This window comes from Falco peregrinus, chromosome 9 (genome assembly GCF_023634155.1).
Source record: "Falco peregrinus isolate bFalPer1 chromosome 9, bFalPer1.pri, whole genome shotgun sequence".
Lineage (NCBI taxonomy): Eukaryota > Metazoa > Chordata > Aves > Falconiformes > Falconidae > Falco > Falco peregrinus.
In genome coordinates, this window is record NC_073729.1 from 4,795,149 (window position 1) to 4,806,285 (window position 11,137).

The 11,137-nt window shown below is 55.3% G+C and overlaps 2 protein-coding genes across 7 annotated transcripts in view; both read right to left on the reverse strand.

Moving 5' to 3' along the window:
* Window positions 1-5: 5 nt before the first annotated feature.
* On the reverse strand, window positions 6-10,046 carry LOC101922184 (malignant fibrous histiocytoma-amplified sequence 1 homolog). Of its 6 annotated transcripts, none has more exons than XM_055813649.1 (11): window positions 7,997-10,046; window positions 6,240-7,119; window positions 5,386-5,677; window positions 4,775-4,961; window positions 3,673-3,863; window positions 3,315-3,587; window positions 3,100-3,197; window positions 1,742-1,899; window positions 1,091-1,250; window positions 565-635; window positions 6-472 (listed from the first exon to the last, which is right to left on the reverse strand). In XM_055813649.1, the coding sequence occupies exons 1-11, from the start codon at window positions 8,013-8,015 to the stop codon at window positions 285-287; spliced, it is 2,517 nt and encodes an 838-aa protein (XP_055669624.1). In that variant the 5' UTR covers window positions 8,016-10,046; the 3' UTR covers window positions 6-284. The 6 variants fall into 6 exon arrangements, with proteins under 6 accessions (XP_055669624.1, XP_027640758.2, XP_055669623.1 ...); XM_027784957.2 differs by having other exon boundaries at window positions 6-147; window positions 366-472; window positions 3,100-3,587; XM_055813648.1 differs by having other exon boundaries at window positions 3,100-3,587; window positions 9,793-10,046.
* Window positions 10,047-10,178: 132 nt separating this feature from the next.
* PHRF1 (PHD and ring finger domains 1) overlaps window positions 10,179-11,137 on the reverse strand; it is a 28,087-nt gene continuing 27,128 nt past the window's right edge. Inside the window, exon 18 of the mRNA XM_055813646.1 lies at window positions 10,179-11,115. Within this exon, the coding sequence (XP_055669621.1) occupies window positions 10,951-11,115 (165 nt within the window). The 3' untranslated portion in view covers window positions 10,179-10,950. The remainder of the gene's footprint in view (window positions 11,116-11,137) is intronic.

Genomic DNA, 11,137 nt, shown 5'->3' on the forward strand with positions numbered 1-11,137 from the left:
CGTGCAGGGATGCATTTATTTCCATGCTTTAAGGCTGCAAACACGACTTGGAAGCAAAGCGTGTTGAGGTCAGCTGGGCTTTGGCTAAACAAAAATAACTTCGGCGAGTGCCTCCCCGCTGGCCCCGAGCTACTCGCTTGAGATGTTCTGGAAAAATAAGGCAGTAACTCCAACACAGAGCACCCAGCACTCAGCTCCGAGGGGCAGAGGTGGTGGGATCGTGGGGAGGAGCATGGTCACCATGGGGGGAGGGGGTGTCCCCTCCCCGGGCTGCAATTCTCCTTTCAGAAGCGAGGGGAGAGGACCAGCTTGGCCACCAGCATGGGACCCTGGGGTCTCCCCCAGGGAGGTGGCAGCCTCCTTACCTGCTGATTGACCTGGATGCTGCTGGACCCGAAGGTGGTGGTCCCGTAGCTTGTCACGTAGTAGTGAGCAGAGGGCTGTGCTGGGGGCTGCTCTGGTGGCCTGGGCACTGGGCGGGGGGGGGGGGGGGGCACCATCAGCACCTCAGCTCCACGAACCCCCAGCCCTCCTCCAGCTCCAGCCCGGGAGCTGCGGGCTCACCTTTGGGCAGGAGCAGCTCCGCGCCGAAGCGGTGCCCACATGTCCCGCAGGTTTTAACATCTTCCTTGGTCCTGTGGAGGAGAAAGCCCCAAGAAGGAGGAGCAGGAGCTGCCCTCAGCACCCCTCGTGGAAGACGATGCCAACGTGATGGAAAAGGCTCCATCTCTCCCCCCTGACCTGAGGTCCTGCCGTTGGTGGGATGGCTGCTGCCTTCCCAGGTGCCAGCTGAGCACCTCCAGCTCTTCGGGGAACAGAGGATGTGGGGGCACCTGGCCAGCACCGTCAGCACCGTGCCCAGGCCCGGAATCCCCCCTTTTTCACCTCTCTTCCCACACTCAAAAGTACTTTCCCACACAAGTAGAGGCTGACCCCAGGCGGGACACGGGCTGCTACGGTCAGGAGAAGGCCAGCGCGGTGCCTGGTGAGTTTTGCAACTCATTGCACGTGGCTTTTAGCAGCCGAGCATCCCCAGCAGCATCGCGGTACCCACCAGCCCCCGGCTTGGCGGGGCACGGCGCGTACGTACGTGGTGTTTGTGCCATCCATGTCTGGCCAGATGAGCTCCGCGGGGCAGCCGGCTGTTCGGCAAGGGGTCTTCACACACACGTGCAGCCCCGGCCATGCCTCAGCCAGCTTCTGGACGATGAACACGGCGGCCACCAGGAAGTCCCAGGCAAACTGGAAACCTTCCAGGCAAAAGGAGAACATCGTGCTTGCTCACAGCCGCCCAGCCAGGGCAGCCCAGGCGATGCTGCAGCGATGCCCGCCAGCCTGCAGCCAGAAGGGTGGGAGCAGCTCGGTTTCTCCAGGTAACCGAGGCCCATCAGCCTTCAAGGGGAATTCAGAGGTACGTTGGCAGAGCTGCCCAGCTCGCGTGGCCCTTCAGCTTATGGCTTGGAGCCCCAGCGGGAGGCTGGATGGGGGAGGGTGGCCCATGTGCTCCATGAGAAGACTGAAAACTTGACTTCCCGCTTTGATGCGATACCTTGAGAGGAACCCTGACTGGGTTGCACGGAGAACGAGGAGATCTTTAACAGAATTGCTGGCGGACCCTGGCCAGAGTAGGACACGTGGCAGAGGCTTCTGGGGAGCTCTGCCAAGAGGGGTGGAGGTGGCAGGGGGACCTGAGGAGCAACGTGTGTTCTGGAGTCATGAAATAAGAATCAGGGACCCTCACCTGTCCTTCCTGCCGGCTTTCTGCACCGGAGCTCCAGGTAGCTGTAGGCCCTCTGGTTGTTCTCTTTGATGAGCAGAGCTTTGCCGTTGCATACGAGCAGGCAAGTCACTTTGGCCACCCAGTGTGTGGAGTAGAAGGAGCAAGCCTTCACCAGGAACCTGCAAGGAGAGCGCCCACGGCCTTCACACCCTCCTCCCCGCTTATCTCTAACACTGGGACAGAGGAAGCTTGGCACCGGGTGGGCTTGAGGGATGTAAAGCCAATTTCAGCAGGATCAGGGGCAGCCGAAGGAGGACCCTGCCCTACGGAAAGCTCAGGCAGCAGGAGCAGCCCCTTAAGCCACCAGCTGTTCCCGAGCCGGCCATCTGTCCTGGCTTTGGGCTGGGCTGGGTTAGTTTTCTCCCTGGCTGGCGCAGTGCTGTGGATTTGGGGTGAGGGTAATGTTGCTGACACCCTGATGGTTTTTGTTGTCGCTGAGCAGCGCTTACCCTAAGTCAAGGGCTTTTCAGCTTCTCACGCTGCCCCGCCAGTGAGGCGGCTGGGGGCACAAGGAGCTGGGAGGGGACACGGCCAGGACAGCTGACCCCAGCTGGCCCAAGGGATTTTCCGTGCCGTATGCCATCGTGCTCAGCATGTAAACGAGGGGAAAGCTGGCGGGGGGCCGCTGCTCAGGAACAGGCTGGGCGCTGGGCGGTGAGCAGTTGTTTTTCATTTGCATCACTTGTTTGTCTGGGGTTCTACTTCTCTCTCTCTTTGTTAGTCTCCTTTTCATTACTATTCCCGTTATTACTACTATTCCCGTTATTACTACTATTACTATTTCATTTCAATTATTAAACTGTTCTTATCTCAGCCCATGAGTTTTCTCACTTTTACCCTTCCAATTCTCTTCCCCCGTCCCACTAGGGGGAAATGAGCAAGCAGCTGCGTGGGGCTGGGGTTAAACCATGACAGCATCAGATAAAACTCTGGACACACATCAAGAACCCCCCAAGGACAGGAGACTCTCCAGGAACTGGGACAGTCCCAGTGCCTGTAGAAACCAGACCATGCTCAGGTGGGACTGGGAGACCTCTGAGTGCCTGGGTGGGCACAGGCTACAGCCCAAACCCGCCCCAGATGACAGGTGAACCAGGAGGAGCACAGTCCTTGCTCACCTCCAGGCTGCCACCTTCGGAATGGTTCATCCAGGGCTCCACACGTCTCTGGCGGAGCCGAGAAGCCACCTCGGTCCCCTGAGTCCCAGGCTCACCCTCAGCTGATGCGGTCTCCGCAGCCACAGGCTTGCCGAGAGCCATACGGGCACCGCACCAACCCCGAGCCCTGCGACCTCACCACGGGCTGGAACCACTGCTCACCTCTGGAAGAAACCCTCCGGTATCTCAGGCGAGAAGTAGGCACGGATGTGGAGGTCCTCAGGGTGGTCTCCTCCCCACACCTCAGAGACCTCTTGGGTCTGGTTCAGGTAGGTTGGGAATAAGTACCAGGACTCATCGCAGCCCTGCGTTGTCTCCCATGGCTTCCCGGGCACAAACTCACTGGCCTGGGGGTTGAGTGCTTTGGTGTGCCTCACCTCCAGGCAGAGCTCAAAGTGCTTCAGGAGGCTGAAGAGCTTCCCTCTCCCTCTGTGAGGCCCGTGTCCCATAATTTCCTCAAAGACATCCTGCATCCCTTCAGAAAAGAGCTGGTGCTTCACCAAGGCACGCACGGCTCGGTGGCACAGCATTGCCTTTGACTTGAAGGTCCACACCCAGTTGGACCTGTCTCTGATGGTGGCGTGCTCCCCAATCAGCGTGTCCACGGAGATGCTCTCCAGCTGCTGGACCAGGCGGTACCGCACCAGGAGCTGCTCGGGAGGAGGAGGGAAGAGGCAGCAGTGAGAGGAGCCCAGCAAAGCTGCAGAGAAGGTGGGTCCTGATCCTCGAGCTCACCTTGAACATCGTTATTAGGAAGGTAGGCTGGAGAAAAACGGTGCTTTCCAGGTGCTTGATTTCCTCATACCACACAAGAAGCCCGATGCGGTGGAGGTACCGCAAAATGTCCTGGAGCAGCTCCCTGCCCAGGCTGGCCAGGCTCTCACGCTGGGAGAGTTTGCTGAGCAGGTACTGGAAGTCCATCATGCCTAGAGGGAGACGCGGGAGCTCAGCACCAACCTTCCAAGGCAGATGCTTTAGAGGGCCAACACGCAGCAGCAGCACCCAGTGCCACCCGTGCCACCCCTGGGGAAGCAGCTGGGACCAACACGATGCTCAGTGGCTTTACCCATCCCCAGCTGTCTCGCTGCCACCCTGGAGCTCCCACGGTCCTGCCTCGCCTCAGCAGCACCAGCAGCCTGCCAGGACCTCAGCGGAGCATCTGAGAAAGGTGGCTAATACGGGTTTTTAGCCCTGTTTGAGACAGCAGGGTTGATCCCAGCCAGAAAACCTCCGATTGCCAGTTACACCTCAGATTGTCATTTAGTGGTGCAGCACGACAGGCAACACCACCTGGCTTATCTCCACAGGACAAAAGCATTTGCTCCTCACCCTCTCACCCTACACCAGCCAGGGGAGCCGGAGAGGATGCCAGGTGCTAGGGAGGGGGAGGGACCATTACGTGTGGTGAGGAAGTAGGTTTGGAAACCCACAGAGAAGCGTTAAAGCAGTGGAGCTCCTTCCTGCAACACCTTGTAGCTGCTTGCACGGGGCGGAGGGGAGAAAAGATGTTACTGGAAAGAAACAAACCAGCCGAGGTGGCCGGCGCCGGGTGCCCCAGCCCCAGGCTGGGAGGTGCTGGCAGAGCCTCCTGGCGAGGGCACACGGCCTTTCCCCACGCTTTTCCCGAGGCACCTGCCCCAGGAGCAGCTGCTTCTAACGACGGAGCCGGGTTGCAGTAATTAATGCTCCAGTGATGACAGCCCAAGGTCTTCAGCAGTGACCCCCGACCCCGTGAGCAGGGCTAGGAGGTACAAGCAAGCACTGGGAGCCCGTCCCAGCTGCAGGGCAGGGGGTCCTCCCAGGAAGGTGATGGATGTGGGGGTGATGGACCACTCACCATGGCCCGCCATCTCCTCGCTCTGCGCGATAGCGACGATGGCAGCTTCCACCTGCCGGTAGACGGGCGGTAGCACTCGGACAACCTCAGGGAAGAGCTCCTCCTTCTTCACATGCTCCAGGATAGTGGCCTCAAGCTTTTTGATGTCACTGTGATCTGTGCAGTTGACAGCAACTAAGTGTAAGATCTGGAAGAGAGGAAGCACACACCTGCAAAAGCACGGCCATAGCCCGAGAGGGAAAGGAGGAACCCGATGCCAAGGAGGTCACCAAGGATGGGACACACCACTGGCACCGCTTCAGGCAGCCCTTCCGTCACGCCTTTGCTCTGCGGCAGTGTCTGGAAAATCACCTGGGGATGGTAAGTGCCCCCTCACACCCCTCCCCAGGCACTTGCTACAAGCCACAGGGGGAGATGCCCATCACCGCGCAGGGACAAGGACCCAGCAGGTCACAGCCAGGGGTTACTGTGCCCACCCCAGCCCTAGGGAGCAGCTGCAAGCAGCGATCTGATGCATTAGCACCAGGTCACCGTTGCCAGTAGCATGTTGGGCTGCCAGTGCCAACGGAATGACCACAGACAGCAAGGAACCACGAGCATCTCAGCCCTACAGTTAACGTGTGGCTCTCCATCTCCTTCAGCCTCTCCCACTGGTCCACATAAAACTTGGGCTCCTCGCTGCCCTCCAGGTTGTCGATGAAGTGAGCGAGGTTGCTTTTTCGCTCCACCAGCATGGCCGCGATCTTGGCCATGATATCACGCCTCTTCTCCTCCACCTCCTCCTCCCGGCAGCAGTCCACGTGGGTGCCCACGGGAAGCACCACCGAGTTGGGGACTCGCATGAACAAGTTGTTGATCCAGAAACCAACGAGCTCCTTGAAAGACTGGTCAGTAATTTGGTACCTGGGGAGGAAGAGAAGTGCCAAATTCACGTCTAACCCTGTGGGCCTCCAGCCAGCTTGCACCAGCACAGGCCTGACCGCCCACCCTGGTGCAGGGGCTTACTGGGGAAGAGCTCAGATCTCCTAAGCTGGCGTGGGCCATATCCACTCTCATCCTTCGGTTGCCCATCCTTAAGCTAAGCCAGTGATAGCTATGGGGTCTAGCAGAGTCCATCCCTGCTTGGGTGAGAGCATCCCTCTGTACCGCAAAGCCTGATGCTCTCTCCATGTTCAGGGAGCGGCACAAGATACAGGAGGGCCCGCCAAGGTATCTCCAAGGCAGGAAGCAGAGGGATCAGGGATCAATTGTCACATAAGGAGTCAGTGCTCATCTAACCCCTCAAAACAGAGGGCTTTGGCAAGGTCACAGATCCAGTGGCTTAATTAAAAGAGTGATGTGCAGCAAGGGGGAGAGGGAGAGCTAGCTCCTCCGGCGGTGAGAAGAGCAGGCATGGATGGAAATGGTGTGAACCCTTTTTTTGTTCTCCCACTCCACTGTGAATCCAGACCAGCTCAGCACTTACATGTGGAGGTTGATGACGAGGATGACAAGCGCCTGTGGCGTGATGAACACGTGGTGAGTCATGTAGTACTCCAGCTGGCCGGCAAAGTCCCAGAAGAGAAACGTGAAGTCCTCGATCTGGAACTCACTGATCTCTATCCCAACCGTTCGCTCTTCCTTGGGCACCAGTTTGGTTTGCCCTTGCTTCAGGCTTTGGCAGATGGTGGACTTCCCTGCCAGCGAGGCCCCCAGGAACATGGTCTTGACCCTCTTGTCCTCCTGCCCTGAACTGTGTTGAAGCTGGCTGAAGTAATTCTGGATTTGCTGGATGCCACCGGCGCACACTTCACTGGGTGGCTCCCGGAGCGGGTTCCCACTGGCCTTGACCATTTTCAGGGACTGCCCCTGGAAGAGCTCCCTGGGGAGCTGCCGGAGGGCATTGTTCTGCACGTGGAGCTCCTGTAAGCATGCCAGCTGCAGGACGGGCTGGGGGAAGGTCCGGAACAGGTTGTTGGAGATGTTGAGGTACTGGAGACTGCCTCGACAAGCTGCCAGGTCCCTGGGGAGGGCACTGAGACGGTTGTTGTTCAGCCGCAGGTGTTTCAGCCTGGGGAGATGGCAGAAAACCCCCTCAGGGATGACCCGGATTTGGTTCTGATTCAGCTCAAGCTTCTCCAAACGGACCAGGCTCTGGATTTCATCGGGAAAGTCCACAATCTCGTTCTTGGACAGGATCAACTTCTTCAAGTTGCAAAGCTTAGAGATGCCGGCGATGCTCCTGAGCTTGTTCCTGTCGAGGTCAAGGCTCTCCAGCGCGGGGTCGCCCAGGACCGCTGGTGGCAGCACCCGCAGCCGCTGCATGGAGAGGGTCACCTGGCGCACGCCGTCCTCCTGCCCCGGACCTGGGCATGTGGGACAGGGAAGGGGGTTAAAAGAGACTTTCACCTTTTGGGTTGCAGACCACGTTTTTCTCTCGAGCTCTGCACGCCTTTGGGATCATTTCGGCCACCAAGGAGAAGCAAAGGCAAAGCAGAGGAGCTGGCTGAGCGGCTCCTGCGGTCGCTGGAGGGGAAGCAAAGCCGAAGCACGAGGACTTGGCTGGGCCTGAAGACACGGTGCCCAGCAGACGCTGACCTGTAGCCCGTGCATCACATTAACAGCTTTGCTCGCATGGCAAAAATGCGAAAAAATTGCAAAAAAAAAAAAAAAAAAAAAAAGCAAGCGCTGCAAGAGCTTCGGCTGCAGGTGCGCCTGCCCCCAGACTGGCAGTTCCTAATGCCGAGGCCAGGGCTGGTGCGTTCAGACACTTCCTCTCCCACAGCCCCCCCAGCTCCAGCCGCCAGCTGCGACTCCCTGCAGCGATGCTCCCGGCCCCGGCACACCGGGGCAATGCCGGGACGGTGGCATCCAACACAGGACAGGGCACACGAGACCAGACTCCGTGATGGCCCAGGACAGCCCCAGAGGAGGTTGTTTAGAGTAGAGGTTTGCAGACGAGAAGAGCACCATACAGGACAAAACACTGTCGGATTTGCTTCCTTCTCCCTCGTTTCACTTCCTCAGCAGATGACGCAGCGCATGGCAGCCCTTGTGCAAGGCGCCCTGCTCAGGGCAGACTTACCACCAGTTCTCCCCATCACCACCTAAAGCTGGGACATGCAACGAGCTCGCAGCAAAGCCAACCTTCACCCTCTCCCAAACGCCTGGCCTCTCCTCCGGCGCCATCAGAGACCAGGCCAAGGGCTCCCGCCACCGCCCTGACCTGGAGCAGCTACTCACAGGCTCCGGGCTTGGCCATGGCCCTGCAGCGTGCCACCAGCTGGGTCCTCCAGGTCACTCAGCCTCCCCCTTTCGCTTCCTCCTCTGGCTCCGCTCCCCGCCTCCCCGAGCTCCCCACCCTCTTGCTCCATCCACCCTCAGAGCGGCTCCAGGCAATCAGGGCACCTCTGGCCAGACACCAGGGCCGCAGGCATGTTCTGGAAGCAGCTCTGGAGGTCACCTACAAGCCCAGGATGGTGGCAAAGCAGCTCCTGAGTCAGGTTCTTACAGCAGCATCCCCACCTTCGCTGAAGAGGCTTCTGGCGTTACCGCTGCTGCAGAGGAGGGAAAGGACGCTAACAAGATGTTTTGCTACTACAAACCTTCTGCAGGAGGTGAATAAGTAAGACCTGCTCCCTTCAAACAGGTGGCAGCATCTGATCCAAAAGGGTCAAGCAGAAAGAAAAGAAAAAAAAAACCACCAAAAAACCCCCAAACGCAGATAATATACACAGGATACTAGAAAAATCTGTTTTCTAGAACATGCCAGGAGAGGCACGTTTAGGTAAATTTCTCATTGCCTCTCGCAAGGGGCAGCTTACAAGTCGATGGATTTCTTTTTAACGGGACTCAGAATGAAAGAACCAGTGTTCTTTGTCACACAACTTCTGGGGAAAGCATGTGCAGCGGGTAGTTGTCAGCTTCGTTGCTCCGCCGGGCAGCGGCAGGTGCAGAGGTAACTGAAATTTAACAGTCTTTACAGTACCTGCAGTCCTAATATATCTTGCCACAGGCTCTTACCTTCACTGCTAATTCAAGGCTAACACGAAGGATTTAAAGCAGTGAATCAGTCCGAAGAAGAAAACAGATTGACCCTGTCTTCCCAGCCAACAGTGACGTTGCTTCTGTTATTTGGTCAAGCTTTGCTATTCACACCACCTGCCCTTTTTCACTCATGCAGGCAGGTTGTTCCAGATTTGTTCCTCTGATACACCCGACGGTGTCCAGTTTCCAGCCTAAATGTACTCACACCTCGACCACATTCTCTCACTCTTGTGTCAACAGTGCCATAAAAGTTCCTGCATTTTATTTTGCCACAAAATCTACCAGCAGTGATTGTATTCACAAACCCACACTCATCTGCTAGGTATATATTCTAGCTACGAGCTTAGCTTCGAAACTAAAGCTTCTCTTCCAGCTATTCTTTTGCAGCCTTAGTGAGCCTTTGTTCCAAAATTTTCAAAGAAAGTCCGAGGTTATCGATCCCTTACATTCCATTCAGGCAGCAAACAGAGCCAAGGAAGATCAACTCCAAAACACTCGGAGCTCATCCATAAATGCTTCCACAGGACAGTAAATGATGGGAGTGAAGCATTATACCAGCCCGGATGTACTGACACATGAGCTTCTTTTGTTTAAATTAAAAAAAGAGAAAGAAAAAAGTCCCCACACCAGCTACTTGAAACTACAGCCAGAATTATAGTATGCAGACCAAAAAAATCAAAAATCAAAGTTCACTGAAAACTTAGGAGCCCCATCAAGGGATCAAAGGTCTTGGTATATTTGTGAGTTTTCCTGTGCTCGCCAGGAAAAACAGTACAAGCTGCAGTTATTTACTTCACAAAACTCATCCCAGAGCACCTGTAATCTCTTTGAAGTCAAGCAGCAAGACCAGCCTCAGAGGGCAGTTGCCAAGCGGAACCTTCCCCGAGGTCGGGAAAGCCCTGCTGCGAGACGTGGTGCTGCCACCTAGTCCAACAGACCACGCACATTCGGTTCCCCTTGCAGGGAAAGGCGGTTTCTAAGCTGTAACGTACTGGTTTTCTCTTCAGCTTCCCTGTTAAATGCCTCCTCGCTAACAGATGGTCAGATGGGGAATGATGCTTTTGGTCAGGTTCAAGAGTGCTGAATATATTTCTAATCACTGTACTTCAGATGATCGCGTAAAAGATGGGCTGCGCTGCCGTACAGGCGGGCAAGGAGCGCTTTTGAAGAAAGCGAGATGAAGTCAGTACGCGTGCTGGGCTCCTTTGCTTCTTGATAGGAAACCCAGTCCTCCTAGAGCAGAGGAGGAACCATTACTCATCCAACTCCAATCCTCTTCTAAAAACACGGCACTCCTTACGCAGCAGCCAAGCGCGCAGGTTTATACAGAACAGCCAGGGCAAAAGGCAGCTGTGAGACAAACAAATGACACCTGCGATAGGACTAAAACCATTCAAAATAACTTTATAAATTCTGTCACATTTCTGCTTTGTACATCAGTTCAACCTTATCCCTTCAGCTTGTTACTGAAAATTCACAATGCTTGCTTCTTGTTTCGGTTTTTTCCTGAAAGGCAGACACAAAACCAGCCATCAGTGCATTATTTACAGAAGTGCAACACAGCCTCCACCCCGAAACGAAACTTTTCTCTAACAAGATACTGCCAACAGAACGTAAATAAACACCACGACTTGAGCAGTGTTCCTGAAGTCAGTTTATAAAGTCATTTCTGCAATCCCCAAAGTCACAGAGCGAGTAAAGCTTCGCTCACCATCACATGGACTAAAAATGTCAACATTTCAAGTATTAAATCAGAAGTTTCTAAAGACAACCCATATTTCGATAAATAAACACAAGGGAAACGGTATACAACTCTCAATATACTGTATATGAAAAGTGGTGTCCAGTTGCAAACTTTTAGCAAGACAAGTGCACAGGCCTATCAAAAGTAGCCCTGAAAACCGCAGCAATCCGGGAGTCCCAAACATTCCATCTCTTCCGTGTTTTCCCTTGAATTACTCTGCTGGTCTGAGGCATTTGATTGTTATTTAGTTCTGCGTCTGCAGGTAATAATAATAAAAAACAAAAGAAAAATGAAACAAACAAACAAAACCCCAAGAAGTTCATTCCTGTATGGAAACAATGGGAATTGTTTCCGCAGGTAGGTAAGTCCGATATAACCGCGCTTCTCTCCGCTCCAGTTTCACAGTTCAATCCAAGTCATGCCGGCTGTGGCTTGCCCTGTTTTCCACTTCACATGTCTCTTCACTATCAGATTTCTTATGTTTCCTCATATGTTTGTATTTTTCCACGTACGCCTTCACCAGGTTAGCTACCTTCATAGGGTTGATCTCTCCGCTCTTGCTGTGACAGATCTACAAGGAAAAAGAAGAGCCA

Coding starts and splice junctions, on each gene's coding strand:
- LOC101922184 (XM_027784956.2), bottom strand. Junction 5,678..6,239: donor CTCGTCATCAACCTCCACAT/GTAAGTGCTGAG, acceptor CTTCCTCCCCAG/GTACCAAATTACTGACCAGT. Junction 3,588..3,672: donor TCCTAATAACGATGTTCAAG/GTGAGCTCGAGG, acceptor CCTCCCGAGCAG/CTCCTGGTGCGGTACCGCCT.